General features: G+C 54.9%; 7 protein-coding genes across 7 annotated transcripts; 3 read left to right on the top strand and 4 right to left on the bottom strand.

Annotated features, from left to right (window-relative positions):
• Positions 1-985: 985 nt before the first annotated feature.
• On the bottom strand, positions 986-2,080 carry SCP_0501920 (hypothetical protein; the record flags this gene model as incomplete). The annotated part of the gene is made up of 5 exons (XM_027758257.1): positions 986-1,186; positions 1,237-1,413; positions 1,461-1,672; positions 1,736-1,932; positions 1,986-2,080. 5 exons carry the CDS (start codon positions 2,078-2,080, stop codon positions 986-988), a joined length of 882 nt encoding a protein of 293 aa, XP_027614058.1.
• A 567-nt stretch (positions 2,081-2,647) lies between these two features.
• On the top strand, positions 2,648-5,800 carry SCP_0501910 (hypothetical protein; the record flags this gene model as incomplete). Its single annotated transcript, XM_027758256.1, has 8 exons — positions 2,648-2,821; positions 2,870-3,165; positions 3,215-3,340; positions 3,390-3,505; positions 3,557-3,670; positions 3,782-4,746; positions 4,799-5,538; positions 5,590-5,800. 8 exons carry the CDS (start codon positions 2,648-2,650, stop codon positions 5,798-5,800), a joined length of 2,742 nt encoding a protein of 913 aa, XP_027614057.1.
• Positions 5,801-6,278: 478 nt separating this feature from the next.
• On the bottom strand, positions 6,279-9,401 carry SCP_0501900 (hypothetical protein; the record flags this gene model as incomplete). The annotated part of the gene is made up of 5 exons (XM_027758255.1): positions 6,279-6,927; positions 6,979-7,000; positions 7,054-7,345; positions 7,395-8,423; positions 8,472-9,401. The coding sequence occupies 5 exons, from the start codon at positions 9,399-9,401 to the stop codon at positions 6,279-6,281; spliced, it is 2,922 nt and encodes a 973-aa protein (XP_027614056.1).
• Positions 9,402-9,488: 87 nt separating this feature from the next.
• Positions 9,489-10,014, bottom strand: SCP_0501890 (hypothetical protein; the record flags this gene model as incomplete). Its single annotated transcript, XM_027758254.1, has 3 exons — positions 9,489-9,568; positions 9,618-9,837; positions 9,889-10,014. The coding sequence occupies 3 exons, from the start codon at positions 10,012-10,014 to the stop codon at positions 9,489-9,491; spliced, it is 426 nt and encodes a 141-aa protein (XP_027614055.1).
• A 210-nt stretch (positions 10,015-10,224) lies between these two features.
• Positions 10,225-10,923, top strand: SCP_0501880 (hypothetical protein; the record flags this gene model as incomplete). Its single annotated transcript, XM_027758253.1, has 2 exons — positions 10,225-10,237; positions 10,343-10,923. 2 exons carry the CDS (start codon positions 10,225-10,227, stop codon positions 10,921-10,923), a joined length of 594 nt encoding a protein of 197 aa, XP_027614054.1.
• A 417-nt stretch (positions 10,924-11,340) lies between these two features.
• SCP_0501870 (hypothetical protein) lies at positions 11,341-15,845 on the top strand (the record flags this gene model as incomplete). The annotated part of the gene is made up of 8 exons (XM_027758252.1): positions 11,341-11,539; positions 11,589-11,617; positions 11,666-11,736; positions 13,298-13,688; positions 13,737-14,747; positions 14,797-15,070; positions 15,124-15,145; positions 15,197-15,845. 8 exons carry the CDS (start codon positions 11,341-11,343, stop codon positions 15,843-15,845), a joined length of 2,646 nt encoding a protein of 881 aa, XP_027614053.1.
• Positions 15,846-16,323: 478 nt separating this feature from the next.
• Positions 16,324-19,476, bottom strand: SCP_0501860 (hypothetical protein; the record flags this gene model as incomplete). Its single annotated transcript, XM_027758251.1, has 8 exons — positions 16,324-16,534; positions 16,586-17,325; positions 17,378-18,342; positions 18,454-18,567; positions 18,619-18,734; positions 18,784-18,909; positions 18,959-19,254; positions 19,303-19,476. 8 exons carry the CDS (start codon positions 19,474-19,476, stop codon positions 16,324-16,326), a joined length of 2,742 nt encoding a protein of 913 aa, XP_027614052.1.
• Positions 19,477-19,925: the final 449 nt, after the last annotated feature.

Raw genomic sequence — 19,925 nt, 5'->3', positions numbered from 1 at the left:
GCAAATCACACACGGCCTTGCTGCCCACCAGACTACCCATCAAGAAGGTGGTTACGAATGGCTGCAATGCCTGGGCCCTATCACCTCATGGTCTCTTTAGGCACCATATCGGCATTATGCAGATAAGGATGCCATGTTGGCAAGAGGTCCACCAATCATATGTCGCCCTCAGTGCTAACTTTGCATTGACTCGGAGTAGCATAATTTTCAAAAGGGAAACTTGCACTTGCACCGCGTGCTCACCAACACTGCCGCCATCTGCCCCACTAGCACTCACAACTTCTCGACTGAATACATTTCACCACCACCTCTGCCAACTTCGAGGTCTGCCAACCATATGCTGCCATCAGTGATAACTACACCTTGAGCTGAACACTGTCGAGATGTGAAATGCACACTCATACCGCACGCTCGCCAACACCGCCGCCAACACCACCGCCAACCTTCAGCTAGCATTCGGAACTTCTCGACTCCATACATTTCGCCATCACCTCTGCCAACTTTGTCCTGCCAACAAAGCTGCCATCGACAGTCTCCATCCCCTGCATAGTGTTCTCGTCACCATCAGTCTTTAGCATGATGTCCCTCTAATAAGCGAGCCAGTTAGGACCTGTTCTGAGTTAGGAATGCAGACTCGGTGATGAACTGTGCACATGCCAATGTGTGAGGCGTAATATGAAGCTTGCATCCAGTGGGGCGCCAAAATGCCCAGTCTGTTCTGGATGCCCTCTCGCATGAAGTATGCATAGACAAGCCTTTTGCCATCTGCTCGAGTAACACCATGATGAATCGCCTTTCCGCAGAAGGCTACGACAGTTCCAGGACTATAATCAATGGTGACACGCATGGTGGGGAAGTTCAACCACGTGCAAGTGTAGTTGCCCAACATCACCAACAGGTCGTAGAACATGTATCTTGTCTTGCTATCTCAGTGGAAAGGAGTTTCCCAGTTGGCGATCACCTGGAGCGCATTGAATGGCGACGATCAGTTCAGCACCATCTCTCGCAATTCTGGGTCTTGCTGGATCAAACCCAAGTACTGGCATCCTGCGGCATATAGCGTTGGGTGAATGACGGCCAGGATGGCACCCAGCAATGTGGAGGAGTCATGAATATCACGCAGCCAACGTCTTCCGCCCTCAAGCTTCAGGCTGGCAGAGGTCTCCAGCCTCCCAGACTCCATATGCTGCAAAGCCTTTCCAGACACAAGGCAAATGGCATGGCGAGAAGACCCACCTCTCTTACTTGTTGGAACCAACCTGGCGAGAGACACAAGGAGCCCGCTGGGAATTGGGCACACTCCTCAGGAGGCAAGAAGTACAATGGGTTGTGTCGCCAACTGGCGGTGGTGCTGGAAGGCTTACTGGCTGCTATTGCTGGGTGTAGGGCCCTGGTCGCTTGGAGCATCTTCATCTGACAAATTTGTCAGATCACAGTGCAAGGCTGGGCAAGCCACTCACCTGGCGGTCTAGTATCAACACTCTTGGAAGTATCCAAGCCAAGATGCGTCTGTGCATGTCCACGAGGGTGGTGGGCTGGTCTATGCGTATTTCGCTCTCACCAAATGGAGGAGGCCACTTCCGTTCCAGTTCTGCCTCGAGAACTTCATTCTGCCCCGTGGGCTGAATTGAAAGGCTGTCGCAATATCTATCAATGTCCCACTGCAGCCTTACTATTACAACGGCATGATCAGTGTGATCAGACCTGCGGCAAGACTAATGACTATCAGGATTACGGATGACCTTCACAAGAGCATCTGCAATGCCATTGCACTCCAATAGGAGGGTGGATGGCATGGACGGAGGCACTTCTATGGATGGCGCAGAATGGGCTGCATGAGTGGCCAGATGGAGCTTTTGGCAGAACATGAGCTCCAAAACTCCTGCTATCTGATCAGTCAGTGGCATGGGTGACAGATCGCTCATCTTGATGCTGTCTGCCAATCAATGGGACAATTACAGCATGCGTCAGTTAAAGGAATGCACAGGTGTATGACGGGCTCAGGCGGTTGGCTTGCAGATGCAGGGGAGAATGTAGGAGGGGCAATGGCAAAGAACAGTATGCATTCATCTGCCTGCATGTTGCTTGCAAGCATGTTCCTTGCACATCTCACATGTTCATCATGCCACTGAGCTGGACTTGATGCCGCCATGCCGGATCACAGGCTGGGTGGTCTGCCATGTCTGGGCCCTTCGTCACCGCCATGTCTGGGCCCTTCGTCACCACCATGTCTGGGCCCTTCATCACCGCCATCTAATTGGCTGAGCCTAACTCCGAGGAAGCCCTTTATCCCACAGATTGGCATGCAGATGATCGCCAGATTGCCTCCGCCTAGCATTCACGAGATAGAGTTGGCATGGTGTGCTCTGCCATAGAAGCGGCGTTCAACATTGCCTTTCACCAGGCATGAATGCTAGTGCATACCTACTACCACCTCCCGCCACTGCGAAAAATACACATACAATGCTTCAGCAGTCACCACACACCATGGCGATGAGGGTAATTGGTGTAAGCCCAAATGGGCCATCAGCACGTGCATGTTGAGTTGTGGGCGGCTGACAATGAAATAGACAGAGCGCTGCCTGTTGAACTATCGACCCCCTTCACTGCCCTAACACAAAAATCTCATCCTCGACATTGAGAAAGCATGCCGGCGAGATTTGTAATTTTGACGGAGCATCAGCCCATACTCTCTGAGAAGCTGCGGTCTTATGACACGGCAGATGCCAAGGGTTGCAAGACTCTGGTTCAGAGCTTGCGCCAGAAGCTGAAGACACAGTTTGTCGACACGTCAAATTATGACGACATCATTGTGGAAACTGTGAGCAGTGTTTCATGTCTGTGAGGTCCCCACTAACTCTCACCGCAGAAAATCCGAGAGTGGCTCAATAACCACGCCCGCCATGCGCAGGAGAAAGCGACGAAAAAGCGTATGCATGTTTCTGGCAAGCCCAATGCCTTCAAGGTGTGGGATGCGCTGGAGAGGGACAAGGTGACTGAGGCAGCAAGAGCACTCATGGCAGAAAAGGGTTGCAATGTCTCCAAGGTGTGGAGAGTCGCACGGAGTGCCGAATGGGCAAAACTGTCCGAGGAGGAGCAGAAGGTGTATGAGGAAAAGGCAGAGAGTTGGCGCAATGGCACTCTAGATGATAAGACAAAAATGAAGTGCGTACCTCCTGTCACGTAGCATAAGGCAAATCCTGACCTAAGACAGGCTGAGGGAGCAGCGAATGATGCAATATCTGAAGAAGTTTGCCAAGACTATGTGGGACACCATGGGCATTCGCATGGCATTCATGCTAGCATATCCGAAGGAAGCGGGGAGTCTGAAGGTAGAGATGTGAGCGTAGACCGTCCGACTGTCGCCATCTGCTAACCCCCGAGTGAAGGGTGGAGGTTAACCATGCCATCACCAATGGAACTCCATTCGGGGTCTATCCTGGGTGGCTGCGTGCTTACCAGCCTCTAGCAAAGGTGTTCTCTGAGTGGGCCAAAGGCGAATACGGTAAGAAGACCTCAGTTGCATTGTCGCTGGCACACTGACCTGATTCCTTAGCTGTGACTGAGACTATGGTGACGGTGAAGAAGACACCTGCCGATTGCATGCAGGCCATGGACAAGATTTGGTTGACTGCCAATGGTTTTCCTCTGCTCCCGTCAGTGCCCGAAGGTATGGTGGAAGGCCTCTCAAGGTGATGAAGGTACAAGTTCGAGACTTCATGAATCATCACTATGGTATGACACTCTCACCGGGTGTTGAGAGATGCTGACCAGTTTACAGCATTGGCAAAGGGTGTTTGGAACTGCAAGTCGCCATGGACGAAGCTGAACAGCATAGACGACATCAATGAGTTTATTCCAGCGGAGATGCTACCTGAGAACTTCCAGTGGATCGATCCCTCAAAGTTGACAAGTGTTCCCGTTTGTGCCCTCCTCGACCACTGGCGGGCATGCCAAGAGGAACATGGACCTGAGCAGACCATGCGATTCACCCAGTACTTCGACAAGGATGGCGAAGCTGCTCCCGCCAAGTATGATCCTCTTCCACCACTTGACGGATCAGCACAGGCATTAGAAGAAGGATCTGAACATGAGGTCCAAGAAGCACTCACACCTAAGAAGGCGGGGAAGGCGAAGAAGAAGGGTAAACCTGTGCGCAAGGTCACGGGAAAGGCGGCATTGAAGGCGACAAAGGGCAAAGCGGCCCCTGGCGGAGCCAAAGGCGGTGGGCGTAAACGCAAGACAAAAGATGCATACGACTCGGAAGATGATGCCAGAAGCAGCCAAGACTCTGATCAGAGTTCGCCAGATATACCCAGCATGGCTTCCGAAGAAGATACGGCCAGCGATGAAGATTCAGGGGATGGCGAGAGCGTGATTGCAAATAAAGCGAAGGGCAAGGCAGTCGCCACCACCAATGGACGTAAGGCTAACAATGGTGGTGCACCTCAAGCGAGTGGTAGCGGCGGTGCCAAGATGAAGGCAAAGCGAGGTCTCCAAGACCTTCCTCTGGGCGAACTGCACAGATTTGACACAGAGGAGACCGATGAAGCATGGAGTGAACTGGAGCCCAGTACAAAGGAGCTCAGGCTTATGCTTCAAGGCCGAGCCCCACGTCTCACTGGCGGGAGTACTGTGGGGAGTACTGTGCCCCACCTCATCAAAAGGAGAGACGTGTTTCTCGCCACCCTTTCCGTCAAAACGCGATACCAGGATATGCTGAAGCAAGTCAAGATTGCGACTGTGGTGAGCTCCTCTCGTGGGGATTCATAGCCACCATTGATCATCCGTCATATAGCCCCAGGTGTATCATTTTGCCAGGTATGATCCGATTCCCTGGAGCGAATGGTCATATAGCCAGTGCTACCTCCCGCCTTCATTCCATGCAGTGGACAACTTTGACATCGTCAAGAACTGGTTGGGCGACAAACCATGGCTCACAAAATATTGGTTCTTACATCCACAGGGCGTACAACAATCTGCACTCGTGATTGGTATGGTGCTGAGGGACCTCACACGATCTCAGTTTATTGAGGAGGGCGAACCGACCAACCTTCCCGACTATGTGGTGAACTCGGCGATCTCACTTGATGCAGTAGAGCAGCTGCTTCACTGTTACGAGATCATTACCTTGGACAGGGTGGAAGGGAACGTCACCCATGCCATGGTGAAGCCAGTGAGCAAGCCTGCCATACCTGGTGCCCCACAAGGTGGCGATGGCCTTGGGGGCCAGGAGGAGCAGGAAGGTGATGCCTCTGCAAGAACTCACGATGGCACTGCTACCACTGCCAAAGTTCACAAGGCTCACCAGCCTGCCCCCATGGCTGACAACCCAATCATTCCAAGTGGAGGAGATGAAGGGCCGCACCAGGAGACCGGTGGCGGGGCCTCTGATGATGGCAAAGAGAACGATGCACACTTGTCCGTACCTAGCAGTGGTGCTGAACGACTGCCACTGCCTCCGTTTATACCTAAGACGAGGAAGGTGTCAGCCATGGAAGGCCGTCCGTCAGGTCAAGCCAAAGCGCTCCAGGGAAGGTAGATCACCGATGCCCTTCAGAGTAATATCCCCAGCAGGATCACTCGCAGTCAGCGTCAAGCGATGGATGAGTTGCCCGCCAAGAATACCCGCAGTCAGCATCCACTAGGAGCTGTTAAAGATTTGAAGAAGCTTCCTGATCCAAAGCAGAAATGTCAACCAGCATGTCCCGAGCCTGATGGCGAAGACAGCTCTGGCGAAGACAATCTGCCACCTTGGAAGCGTGGACATGGTACTTGGGACGAGTTGGTAGTGGCCTAAGAATGTGAGGGCCGAGGACTCGGATGATGGTGACAAGCCTCCCACAAAGTGAAGACGAGCTCTGCCTCAGACCCCGGAGGTCAAGGACAAGGGAGAAACCAAGCTGAAGCCGGTGCATCTGGGGAAAGCAGCCGCCAAAGTGAAAGAGAGTGGCCAAGTTGGCACAGGTCGCAAGACCCGCAGTGGCGGCACCAGACCTTGACAATATAACTCCAGTTCAAAGTAGACTCGTAGGCTTCCACATTGTTTAATGTGACCCATAGATCTACATAGGTAAAGCCATGGAGATGGTGGCAATGGCGAGGGGAGTGGGCAAGAACTTCAGCAGGCATTCAGTTGACTTGGAGTGGCAGTGGTGAGTTGAGTGCATGGAGATTCCATGCTAGGTTAAAAAGCATGTATATCAATACTCTAATGACTACACATTGTGGCTATCTGGGCGAAAGGCAGTGAAGACCATGGCAGAGTCGACCTTCTCTCAGAATGCGTCCAAAGACTTCACCACCAGTGAGGTTTCCTCTCTCACCGTCGCCACCTCCTTCCCCACCTTCTTCACTTTATCCAAAGTGGACGTCGCCACTGCCATCGAATCCTCTTTGGCGAGCGCCAATTCCATCTCCAGCTTGCTCGCTTGAGCGATCGCCTCTGCCACTGAAGACCTGAGCTTTTTCTCCATGCTGTCTGACCACGCTGCCTGGAGCTCCATCGAATGACGAAGGTCGGCCAATTCACCCTGCAGCTTCTCGACATTCACCTGGCTCACCGTCTGGTTCACACCTTGCTCCAACCTGTTGACCTTCTCTTTGAGCTCTGGCAGGCAATGTCGCTTGGCAACGAGGTCCGCCACTGCCAACTTCACGCTCTCCTGTAGCTCGATGGTGACCGGCCTGTGAAACTCCTCCATCACCAACTTGACCTCTTCGCAAATGCTCCAGGCATTTTCTTGAAGCGCAAATGGCAGGTTGATTCGCTGGAGCGCCGCTGTGATCTCTGCCTTGACGGTGTTGAGGTCCGCCATCCTCTCCTGGAATTGGACTTCCATCCCGTCCTTGTGTGCCAGGAACTCCTGTTGCAACTCGGCACAATTCACGCAGTCATTGTTGGATGACTGCGAGGTTTCTTCGCCACTGGGGGTGTTGCCTTCGTTCACCGGAGCGGGACTTCCTGTAGACACTCACTGGATGTCGCGCAAGTGGGGTGCTGTATCCCTGGTCAGCGCTGCATGGATTCGAAGCTGTGGCGGGCGCACTTACCCTTGCTGGTCGGAGGCACTGCTCTGAGGCGGTTCGCCTTCACATCCCTTTTCGCCTCTGCCTCCTTCTTCGCTGCCTTGCGGTCCAGTGGGGTGCCCCTCTTAGCTGGCCTTCGCCCTTCATCGAGATGTCCTGCCTTCGCCAATGTGGAGGACTTCGCTCCCTTCGATGCCTTGGATATCTCCAGGGAGGGCGTCACCTCCTGTGCCACCTCGGCAGCTCCTGCGCTCGTCTCGTGGGGCATCAGCAGCGAATGCCGCCAATCGTCGTGTGGCCGCTCCAAGGACGCACGCTGTTTCATGGTTACATCGACTCTAGCTGCGACAAGATGTCCTGCTTACCTCATCCTCCGCCACCTCTGCCTGATACTCTGGTGCATCCTCTGGTTCATCGGTGACTGGTGTCAGCATGCGCTTACTGCTGCTAGCTTGCAGCGGAGCAGCTGGCCCTGTTTGGAAGGCCATAGCCTGCACCGTCTCCATTGTCAGCCTGGCGGCTTCCTCCATGCCATCGCCTTCTGCCAGAGGCATCTTGGCTGCTGCCTTGGGAGCACTCGCCTTTGCCTTCCTGGTGATCACGGGCACCATTGGGCCCGAGTGACCTCCCATCGCCACCGTTGTCGTCTGCCTGCCCTCCTTCACAACAGACTTGGCAGGCGGGACCTCATCCGGCTCACATACTGAGGTCCTGGTGACCTCGCCACCATCTTGCGCACCTGAGTTTTGGCTCCTCACCGGCTTTGGCTTGGGTCCTGATTTCTTACCTTCGCCAGGTTTGGCGACCGCACCAGACTTGGCAGGCGCGCCAGACTTGGAGACCTCGCCAGAGTTGGCGACCTCGCCAGAGTCGGCGACCTCGCCAGAGTTGGACAGAGCCACAGCTCCAGTGGCGGTGGCGGACTTGGTGGCGCGCTTGGACTTCGACGATTTCTCCACTGAGGCCTCGCCTTCAGCGTTGGCTTCATAGGGTGTGATGGTCACCTTCTGCTTCGTCGCCTCGACCTCCTCGCCACCCTTGACCTTGGAGCTGGATGTCGCAGCATTGCACGTCTTGGTCTTCTTCGGCAGCTTGCACTTCGATGCTTCTATGACCAGTGGTTCTGCACCGTCGGGCTCATCGGAGTCGACCTTGACGCCGTATGGAGGTGGCGACATGGGCAGTGGCTTGCCCTCTACCACCAGCGCTGCGCACATCTCTTGGAACTCACGCTGTGCGGTGTGTGAGTTTCCTCGCAGGGGCACGCCATCCGTGTTCCTCGGCGCAATGCTGCAACTGATGCCTCGTGCTGCACATTCGAGGCAGCGACCGAAGTTGGTGGTGTGGAGCTTGCATGGCCACTCTTTCTCCTGGCAGCCAATGCAAGGGACGAGCTGCAGGAACATTAGCACAGGTCAATGTCTCACAAGATCGTTACTCACCGAATCTGTTGCGTGTGCCCACATGAAGTCAGACACGCGGGTGGACGTCTTTTTCCACATGTCCTTCTGCGACACCATCACCTTCGCCTTCGCCTTCGCTGTCGCCTTCCCCTTCGCCATCGCCTTTGCCTTCCCCTTTGCCTTCACCTTCGGTGCGACATGAGGCGTCGCCGTCATCCTTGTTGTCTGTTTGACAGGTTTGGCAGGGGCGTTCATCTTCGCAACACCGTCGTTAGAGTCCCCTGCGGTCTTGGCGGGTAGATTGGAAGGCGGTGCTGGAGTCTCGTCTTCGCTTTCGATGAACTCCTTGCTCTTGTATTCCTTCGTCGCATGCTTCTTCTTTGGCGGCTTGACGGTCGGTACTTCCTCTTCATCGCTTGACTCCTTCGCCTTCCTCTTCCCACTCTTCTTCGTGCTCACCTTCGAGCCCTCCACCTCGGTCTGCGCCATCCTCTTCTGTGCACGCTGCGCTCGGCCAGAGGTGGTCGGGGCCTCGCCTTTCTCCTTTGCGACCTCGATCGGCTTCATCGGCTTCGCCTTCAGAGCCGCCTCCTCGTTCTCACTCTCCTCACTCAACTCTGTGATGACCGCCTTGCGCTTTTGGAGTGATGGGGCAGCTGGCGAGATCGATATTGGTCTGGCAGTTGGCGGAGGGGGCGACGCCGCATCGACCTCGATGGATTCGGGCTGGCCTGCACCCGGCACGTCTTCCGCCATCTCATCGTCGTCATCTTTGTCGACATCGTCGTCCTCGTCACTGTCGGCATCGTCGTCATCCTCGCCCTCCTGCTCCTCTCCCTCTCCCTCTCCCTCTCCCCCATCCTCTTCCTCGCTCATCGCATGCGCTGCCTTCCCCTGCGCCTTCTCCTTGCTCTTGCCCTTTCCCTTGTCCTCCCCTGCCTCCACGTGGATGATACGCTCACCCACCATGCCTGTCCCGACGTCATTGTCAGCTCTCTCCTTGCCTTTCCCCTTGGTGACGAGGTCCCCAGTAGCCAGGTCCTCCTCGCCACATCCCTAGGTGTCGTCATCGGCTGGCACATTGCCCCAGCCCTCTGCTGGCGTACTCTTCACCGGTGGCAGCTTGCAATATGGATCTGGTGCAGTCAGTGTGTCGCTTGACGCCTCACAATGCTTGTGACTCACCTTCAGTCCACCACTGCCTTCCCAGGTCCTCACACTCCCCATACTCGCGCACAGCCAGAGGGTACCTCTTGTATATCCTCTCATCGTCGTTCGATATGTGGTCCAGCCGTGCCAGGGCCTTCTGCTGGTATGCCCGGGTGAATTCCAGCAACGCGCTGATGACGATCCCAGGCATCCTCAACGACTTCAAGGGCTGCGGGAAACTCTTTTCAAGCTGACTCTGTGTGGCATATTCGGTAAGTGCATGCCAGACCTTCAACCAATGACTTACCACTTCGAGGTAAATCCTCGCCTCCCAGTCCGGATAGCGAGGGTCGTCCTGGCGAGGCGCCGCTGCAACAATGGCCGTCAGTCGCCCGGCCTGCAGAACATAGTTGGGGTCGATATCCAGAGGCATGGCAAGCTTGGCAGAAGAAAGCGTGAGAGTGTTTCAAAAGCAGAGATTGCAGTACAGCGAAGGCGGAGCAGACGATGCTATGAGCTGGCAGACGCGATCTGCACCAAGTTCAACTTCACACGCCATGCGACCACGTGCTTTGCACGTGATCGCTGGACTTGCGCGATTTCTCAAGTCTCTCAAGGTCAGTGTGACCTGCCGCAAGTTCTCATGGCTCCCAACAGTAAGTTCTATTGCTCTCCTTGTGGAATCTGACTCCTTTGTGATGTTATCTGACCTTTCTATGTCATATCAATCCCCTTTCTACAACTGATCTCCCGCGATCCAGGACTGATCGAAGACTTGTCTGCTCACCACAATCTACCTGCCATGGCCAGTGACGCGGAACCTCCTGACACGCTGGACATTATGATGGGCGAGTCGGATGAGGAGGATAGTATCGCTGAGCCCCGTCGTCCACTCATTTCGGATCTCCTTGACTCTTCTGGATCTGCCCAGATCTCCTTGCCTCTCCACTCTGCTTCTCAGACACCCCTCGCGCCCCGCCACACTACCCCGTCCCTGGCGGTTCCATTTGTGCCATCTAACTCACCACATGCGCATCTCCACCGCCATGCCTCGCCAAAGGTACAGGCATCATCTGGATCTGTGGCGCCTGTGGAGGGAAGTCGCGCACTTATTCCTGACCCTCTGGCACCAGCTTGGGATGAAAGTCGTGGCAGTTCGCCAATCCATAGGCGTGCACTCATCTCAGATTCCACCCCCACTGCGCCCGGTGGAATGTTCGACTTCGACACTCCTGGCATCTCGCCAATCCCTCGACGCACCCTGTTGGAAGCTACTCCCCTTCCTCCACCAGCTCACACTTTCGACTTTCGCACTCCTGACACCTCCCAACTCCCTCGATGATCGCTCATCGCTGAGCCCCTTGACGCTACGCCACGTACATCCATCCACTTCGATAGTCAAGCAAGTATGCCGATGGCGAGGGGCATGCTGGTGGACGAGACACTTGACGCGGAACCAGTGCCGAAACTGCTGGACTTTGACAATAGTCCTCCTGCCACGCCAGGACGATAGCGAGCTCTGGTGATAGACAGCCCTGGCACGACGCCTGTGCGTAGCCAGGTCCGGTGGCTAAATAGTCCCAGCACTTCGCCTCCAAAGAGGCGGCCTTTGTTGGATGATGTTTTAAGTCCACCGCCTCTGCCATCGGCGCCCTCTCACTCGCCAGCTCGCACTTTCGATGACAGCAATTTCCGCCACGATGCACCTGTCATTCACTATATGAAAGGCAGCATCGAGCCAGTCACTGTTACTTCCAGGATGCCAAGTCTGGCAGCACTTCCAGATGAGCTGCTGATCCATCGTCCCACCCATTGGGAACAGGTTCCAGGCTTATTCCCAGATACCACGCAGCTGCTGCCAATGGCAGTCCCTGGAGAGACGAATGCCGCTTCTGGCTCACAAGTGGCCTGCCTCGGTAGATCGTTTGCACAGATCGCAGCAGAGGCAGACAGTTCCGGTGAGTACATCCCTGGCAACCTTCAGTCTGATGTTGACCTTATTCATAGTGGACGATGACGAAGGTGATAGCTTTGCGGTTAGTCATCGTCGTGCCATGTTGCGAGAGCGCATTGTACGTCTTCAGCATGAGCTCAACCTCACTGAGGATATGCACGTTGCGAACCTCAATGCCAGCTCGACCGTGTTCCAAATGGGGTACATTCTGAGGGACATTCGTGGCGAGGCGTATCGCAGGAACTGAACTAGTGTCTTTGAGCGTTCTGGTGTTAGCAATATATGACCGCTATGTAACAGCTTGTATACCAGTACAAAATGGATACATTCACTTCTGCATCACTAAGCTCTAAAGCCCATCGCTCCTCCAGTGTACTCTTGAGATGGGCGAACTGCGCTCGCCATCACCAAGGCATGTTGTTGCCAGCAATTGGCCCATCGCCAAAGGACCTGAGTGAAAGCTTCACTGCATGGGAATATCGCTCCGCCAGCAAAGGGCCCACTGCCAAGGGTCAGAGGGTTGGCCATCGCCAAGCCGTGTTTTCGCCACCAATTGGCCCTCCGCCATGAGTGCTGGTGAGTGATGGGCCCACCGGCAAAGGTCAGAGGATTGGCGATCACCAGAGCACGTCATCACCACCAATGCACCCGGAAACTGCAGGGCTGTATGTGACAATGGGCCCATTGGTGGCGATGACATATCCTGGTGATCGTCAACCCACTGGCCTTTGGCGGTGGGCCGATTGCTGGCGATAACATGCTCTGGCGTTAGCCAACCCTCTGACCTTTGGCGGTGGGCCGATTGCTGGCGGAAACATGTCCTGGCGATGACCTATCCCATGGGTGCTTGCAGTAAGGCCCTCACTGAGGGTGCTTTGGCGATGGGCCGACTGCTGGCGATAACATGCTCTGGCAATCGTCAACCCTCTAACCTTTGGCGGTGGGCCCATCCTTCAGGTTACACTCTGGGCGATCGGCCCACTGCTCATTCGTCATACTCTGACGGTGGGCCGATTGCTCAGACAAACATGCTCTGGCCATGGCCAACACTCTGACCTTTGGCGGTGGGCCCATCCGTCATCTTACACTCGTGGCGATGGGCCCACTGCTCATTGATCATACTTTGGCAGTGGGCCCATCGATGGCGATAATATGCTCTGGCGTCGGCCCACCCTCTGACCTGTGGCGGTGGGCCCATTGCTTAACGGTTACAACACTGTAATATGCCCTGCTAGTGGGCCGAGCACTGGGAGAAGAACACTAGCGGTGGGCCCACTGCTAGTATCCCACACATGAAAGATATGGGCCCACTGCTGGTAGAGGTCAACATGGTGACAATGGGCTGATGTCCGCTGGCTGTCCAGTTCATGACAATGTCAGGGTAAATGGGAGTTCAGTTCAGGTAACATGACTGAAAGGTGTGGCCAAGAGTGTAAGATGACCGATGGGCCCACCACCAAAGGTCAGAGGGTTGGCCAATGCCAGAGCATGTTATCGCCAGCAATCGGCCCATCGCCAAAGCACCCTCAGTGAGGGCCTTACTGCAAGCACCCATGAGATAGGTCATCGCCAGGACATGTTTCCACCAGCAATCGGCCCACCGCCAAAAGCCAGTGGGTTGACGATTACCAGGATATGTCATCGCCACCAATGGGCCCATTGTCACATACAGCCCTGCAGTTTCCGGGTGCATTGGTGGTGATGACATGCTCTGGTGATTGCCAATCCTCTGACCTTTGGCGGTGGGCCCATCACTCACCAGCACTCATGGCGGAGAGGGCTCGAAGGTGAGCACGAAGAAGAGTGGGAAGAGGAAGGTGAAGGAGTCAAGCGATAAAGAGGAAGTACCGACTGTCAAGCTGCCAAAGAAGAAGTGCGCGACGAAGGAATACAAGAGCAAGGAGTTCATCGAAAGTGAAGATGAGACTCTGGCGCCGCCTTCCAATCTACCTGCCAAGACCGCAGGGGACTCTAACGCCGGTGTTGTAAAGATGAACGCCCCTGCCAAACCTGTCAGACAGACAACAGGGATGACGGTGTCGCCTCATGTCGCACCGAAGGTGAAGGTGAAGGTGACGGTGTCACAGAAGGACATGTGGAAAAAGACGTCCACCCGCGTGTCTGACTTCATGTGGGCACATGCAACGGATTTGGTGAGTAACGATCTTGTGAGAAATTGACCTGTGCTAATGTTCCTGCAGCTCGTTCCTTGCATCGGCTGCAAGGAGAAAGGGTGGCCATGCAAGCTCCACACCACCAACTTCAGTCAGTGCCTCGAAGGTGCAGCACGAGGCATCAGTTACAGCATCGCGCCGAGGAACAGGGATGGCATGCCCCTGCGAGAAAACTCACACACCACACAGCGTGAGTTCCAAGAGATGTGCGCAGCCCTGGTGTTAGAGTGCAAGCTGCTGCCGATGTCGCCACCTCCATACGACGTCCACGTCGACTCCGATGAGCCCGACAGTGCAGAACCACTGGTCATAGAAGCATCGAAGTGCAAGCTGCCGAAGAAGACCAAGACGTGCAATGCTGCGACATCCAGCTCCAAGGTCAAGGGTGGTGAGGAGGTCGAGGTGATGAAGCAGAAGGTGACCGTCACGCCCGATGAAGCCAACGCTGAAGACAAGGCCTCAGTGGAGAAATTGTTGAAGTTCAAGCGCCCCACCAAGTCCGCCACTGTCACTGGAGCTGTGGCTCCGTCAAACTCTGGCGAGGTCACCAACTCTGGTGAGGTCTCCAAGTCTGGCGCGCCTGCCAAGTCTGGTGCAGTCACCAAACCTGGCGAAGGTAAGAAGTCAGGACCCAAGCCAAAGCCGGTGAGGAGCCAAAACTCAGGTGCGCAAGATGGTGGCGAGGTCACCAGGACCTCAGTACATGAGGCGGATGAGGTCCTGCCTGCCAAGTCTGTTGCGAAGGAGGGCGAGCAGACAACAAGGGTGGCAATGGGAGGTCGCTCAGGCCCAATGGTGCCCGTGATCACCAGGAAGGCGAAGGCGAGTGCTCCGAAGGCAGCAGCCAAGATGCCTCTGGCGGAAGGCGATGGCATGGAGGAAGCCGCCAGGCTGGCAATGGAGGCGGTGCAGGCTATGGCCTTCCAAACAGGGCCAGCTGTTCCGCCGCAAGCTAGCAGCAGCAAGCGCATGCTGACACCAGTCGCCAACGAATCAGAGGATGCGCCAGAGTATCAGGCAGAGGTGGCGGAGGATGAGGTAAGCAGGACATCTTGTCGCAGCTGGAGTCGATGTAACTATGAAACAGCACGTGTCCTTGGAGCGGCCACACGACGATCGGCAGTGTTCGCTGCTGATGCCCCATGAGATGAGCGCAGGAGCTGCCGAGGTGGCACAGGAGGTGACGCCCTGCCTGGAGATATCCAAGGCGTCGAAGGGAGCGAAGTCCTCTGCATTGGCGAAGGCGGGACATGTCGATGAAGGGCGAAGGCCAGCAAAGAAGGGCACCACACTGGACCACAAGGCAGCGAAGAAGGAGGCGAAGGCGAATCACCTTAGAGCAGTGCCTCCGACCAGCAAGGGTAAGTGCGCCCGCCACAGCTTCGAATCCATGCAGCGCTGACCAGGGATACAGCACCCCACTTGCGCGACATCCAGTGAGTGTCTACAGGAAGTCCCGCTCCATCGAACAAAGGCGACACCCCCAGTGGCGAAGAAACCTCACAGTCATCCAACAATGACTGCGTGAATTGTGCCGAGTTGCAACAGGAGTTCCTGGCACACAAGGACGGGATGGAAGTCCAATTCCAGGAGAGGATGGCGGACCTCAACACCGTCAAGGCAGAGATCACAGCGGCGCTCCAGCGAATCAACCTGCCATTTGCGCTTCAAGAAAATGCCTGGAGCATTTGCGAAGAGGTCAAGTTGGTGATGGAGGAGTTTCACAGGCCGGTCACCATCGAGCTACAGGAGAGCGTGAAGTTGGCAGTGGCGGACCTCGTTGCCAAGCGACATTGCCTGCCAGAGCTCAAAGAGAAGGTCAACAGGTTGGAGCAAGGTGTGAACCAGACGGTGAGCCAGGTGAATGTCGAGAAGCTGCAGGGTGAATTGGCCGACCTTCGTCATTCGATGGAGCTCCAGGCAGCGTGGTCAGACAGCATGGAGAAAAAGCTCAGGTCTTCAGTGGCAGAGGCGATCGCTCAAGCGAGCAAGCTGGAGATGGAATTGGCGCTCGCCAAAGAGGATTCGATGGCAGTGGCGACGTCCACTTTGGATAAAGTGAAGAAGGTGGGGAAGGAGGTGGCGACGGTGAGAGAGGAAACCTCACTGGTGGTGAAGTCTTTGGACGCATTCTGAGAGAAGGTCGACTCTGCCATGGTCTTCACTGCCTTTCGCCCAGATAGCCACAATGTGTAGTCATTAGAGTATTGATATACATGCTTTTTAACCTAGCATGGAATCTCCATGCACTCAACTCACCACTGCCACTCCAAGTCAACTGAATGCCTGCTGAAGTTCTTGCCCACTCCCCTCGCCATTGCCACCATCTCCATGGCTTTACCTATGTAGATCTATGGGTCACATTAAACAATGTGGAAGCCTACGAGTCTACTTTGAACTGGAGTTATATTGTCAAGGTCTGGTGCCGCCACTGCGGGTCTTGCGACCTGTGCCAACTTGGCCACTCTCTTTCACTTTGGCGGCTGCTTTCCCCAGATGCACCGGCTTCAGCTTGGTTTCTCCCTTGTCCTTGACCTCCGGGGTCTGAGGCAGAGCTCGTCTTCACTTTGTGGGAGGCTTGTCACCATCATCCGAGTCCTCGGCCCTCACATTCTTAGGCCACTACCAACTCGTCCCAAGTACCATGTCCACGCTTCCAAGGTGGCAGATTGTCTTCGCCAGAGCTGTCTTCGCCATCAGGCTCGGGACATGCTGGTTGACATTTCTGCTTTGGATCAGGAAGCTTCTTCAAATCTTTAACAGCTCCTAGTGGATGCTGACTGCGGGTATTCTTGGCGGGCAACTCATCCATCGCTTGACGCTGACTGCGAGTGATCCTGCTGGGGATATTACTCTGAAGGGCATCGGTGATCTACCTTCCCTGGAGCGCTTTGGCTTGACCTGACGGACGGCCTTCCATGGCTGACACCTTCCTCGTCTTAGGTATAAACGGAGGCAGTGGCAGTCGTTCAGCACCACTGCTAGGTACGGACAAGTGTGCATCGTTCTCTTTGCCATCATCAGAGGCCCCGCCACCGGTCTCCTGGTGCGGCCCTTCATCTCCTCCACTTGGAATGATTGGGTTGTCAGCCATGGGGGCAGGCTGGTGAGCCTTGTGAACTTTGGCAGTGGTAGCAGTGCCATCGTGAGTTCTTGCAGAGGCATCACCTTCCTGCTCCTCCTGGCCCCCAAGGCCATCGCCACCTTGTGGGGCACCAGGTATGGCAGGCTTGCTCACTGGCTTCACCATGGCATGGGTGACGTTCCCTTCCACCCTGTCCAAGGTAATGATCTCGTAACAGTGAAGCAGCTGCTCTACTGCATCAAGTGAGATCGCCGAGTTCACCACATAGTCGGGAAGGTTGGTCGGTTCGCCCTCCTCAATAAACTGAGATCGTGTGAGGTCCCTCAGCACCATACCAATCACGAGTGCAGATTGTTGTACGCCCTGTGGATGTAAGAACCAATATTTTGTGAGCCATGGTTTGTCGCCCAACCAGTTCTTGACGATGTCAAAGTTGTCCACTGCATGGAATGAAGGCGGGAGGTAGCACTGGCTATATGACCATTCGCTCCAGGGAATCGGATCATACCTGGCAAAATGATACACCTGGGGCTATATGACGGATGATCAATGGTGGCTATGAATCCCCACGAGAGGAGCTCACCACAGTCGCAATCTTGACTTGCTTCAGCATATCCTGGTATCGCGTTTTGACGGAAAGGGTGGCGAGAAACACGTCTCTCCTTTTGATGAGGTGGGGCACAGTACTCCCCACAGTACTCCCGCCAGTGAGACGTGGGGCTCGGCCTTGAAGCATAAGCCTGAGCTCCTTTGTACTGGGCTCCAGTTCACTCCATGCTTCATCGGTCTCCTCTGTGTCAAATCTGTGCAGTTCGCCCAGAGGAAGGTCTTGGAGACCTCGCTTTGCCTTCATCTTGGCACCGCCGCTACCACTCGCTTGAGGTGCACCACCATTGTTAGCCTTACGTCCATTGGTGGTGGCGACTGCCTTGCCCTTCGCTTTATTTGCAATCACGCTCTCGCCATCCCCTGAATCTTCATCGCTGGCCGTATCTTCTTCGGAAGCCATGCTGGGTATATCTGGCGAACTCTGATCAGAGTCTTGGCTGCTTCTGGCATCATCTTCCGAGTCGTATGCATCTTTTGTCTTGCGTTTACGCCCACCGCCTTTGGCTCCGCCAGGGGCCGCTTTGCCCTTTGTCGCCTTCAATGCCGCCTTTCCCGTGACCTTGCGCACAGGTTTACCCTTCTTCTTCGCCTTCCCCGCCTTCTTAGGTGTGAGTGCTTCTTGGACCTCATGTTCAGATCCTTCTTCTAATGCCTGTGCTGATCCGTCAAGTGGTGGAAGAGGATCATACTTGGCGGGAGCAGCTTCGCCATCCTTGTCGAAGTACTGGGTGAATCGCATGGTCTGCTCAGGTCCATGTTCCTCTTGGCATGCCCGCCAGTGGTCGAGGAGGGCACAAACGGGAACACTTGTCAACTTTGAGGGATCGATCCACTGGAAGTTCTCAGGTAGCATCTCCGCTGGAATAAACTCATTGATGTCGTCTATGCTGTTCAGCTTCGTCCATGGCGACTTGCAGTTCCAAACACCCTTTGCCAATGCTGTAAACTGGTCAGCATCTCTCAACACCCGGTGAGAGTGTCATACCATAGTGATGATTCATGAAGTCTCGAACTTGTACCTTCATCACCTTGAGAGGCCTTCCACCATACCTTCGGGCACTGACGGGAGCAGAGGAAAACCATTGGCAGTCAACCAAATCTTGTCCATGGCCTGCATGCAATCGGCAGGTGTCTTCTTCACCGTCACCATAGTCTCAGTCACAGCTAAGGAATCAGGTCAGTGTGCCAGCGACAATGCAACTGAGGTCTTCTTACCGTATTCGCCTTTGGCCCACTCAGAGAACACCTTTGCTAGAGGCTGGTAAGCACGCAGCCACCCAGGATAGACCCCGAATGGAGTTCCATTGGTGATGGCATGGTTAACCTCCACCCTTCACTCGGGGGTTAGCAGATGGCGACAGTCGGACGGTCTACGCTCACATCTCTACCTTCAGACTCCCCGCTTCCTTCGGATATGCTAGCATGAATGCCATGCGAATGCCCATGGTGTCCCACATAGTCTTGGCAAACTTCTTCAGATATTGCATCATTCGCTGCTCCCTCAGCCTGTCTTAGGTCAGGATTTGCCTTATGCTACGTGACAGGAGGTACGCACTTCATTTTTGTCTTATCATCTAGAGTGCCATTGCGCCAACTCTCTGCCTTTTCCTCATACACCTTCTGCTCCTCCTCGGACAGTTTTGCCCATTCGGCACTCCGTGCGACTCTCCACACCTTGGAGACATTGCAACCCTTTTCTGCCATGAGTGCTCTTGCTGCCTCAGTCACCTTGTCCCTCTCCAGCGCATCCCACACCTTGAAGGCATTGGGCTTGCCAGAAACATGCATACGCTTTTTCGTCGCTTTCTCCTGCGCATGGCGGGCGTGGTTATTGAGCCACTCTCGGATTTTCTGCGGTGAGAGTTAGTGGGGACCTCACAGACATGAAACACTGCTCACAGTTTCCACAATGATGTCGTCATAATTTGACGTGTCGACAAACTGTGTCTTCAGCTTCTGGCGCAAGCTCTGAACCAGAGTCTTGCAACCCTTGGCATCTGCCGTGTCATAAGACCGCAGCTTCTCAGAGAGTATGGGCTGATGCTCCGTCAAAATTACAAATCTCGCCGGCATGCTTTCTCAATGTCGAGGATGAGATTTTTGTGTTAGGGCAGTGAAGGGGGTCGATAGTTCAACAGGCAGCGCTCTGTCTATTTCATTGTCAGCCGCCCACAACTCAACATGCACGTGCTGATGGCCCATTTGGGCTTACACCAATTACCCTCATCGCCATGGTGTGTGGTGACTGCTGAAGCATTGTATGTGTATTTTTCGCAGTGGCGGGAGGTGGTAGTAGGTATGCACTAGCATTCATGCCTGGTGAAAGGCAATGTTGAACGCCGCTTCTATGGCAGAGCACACCACGCCAACTCTATCTCGCGAATGCTGGGTGGAGGCAATCTGGCGATCATCTGCATGCCAATCTGTGGGATAAAGGGCTTCCTCGGAGTTAGGCTCGGCCAATTAGATGGCAGTGACGAAGGGCCCAGACATGGCGGACCACCCGGCCCGTGATCCGGCAT

Source organism: Sparassis crispa (genome assembly GCF_003851025.1).
Source record: "Sparassis crispa DNA, contig_000004F, whole genome shotgun sequence".
NCBI lineage: Eukaryota > Fungi > Basidiomycota > Agaricomycetes > Polyporales > Sparassidaceae > Sparassis > Sparassis crispa.
This window is presented reverse-complemented; position numbering and strand designations above follow the sequence as displayed.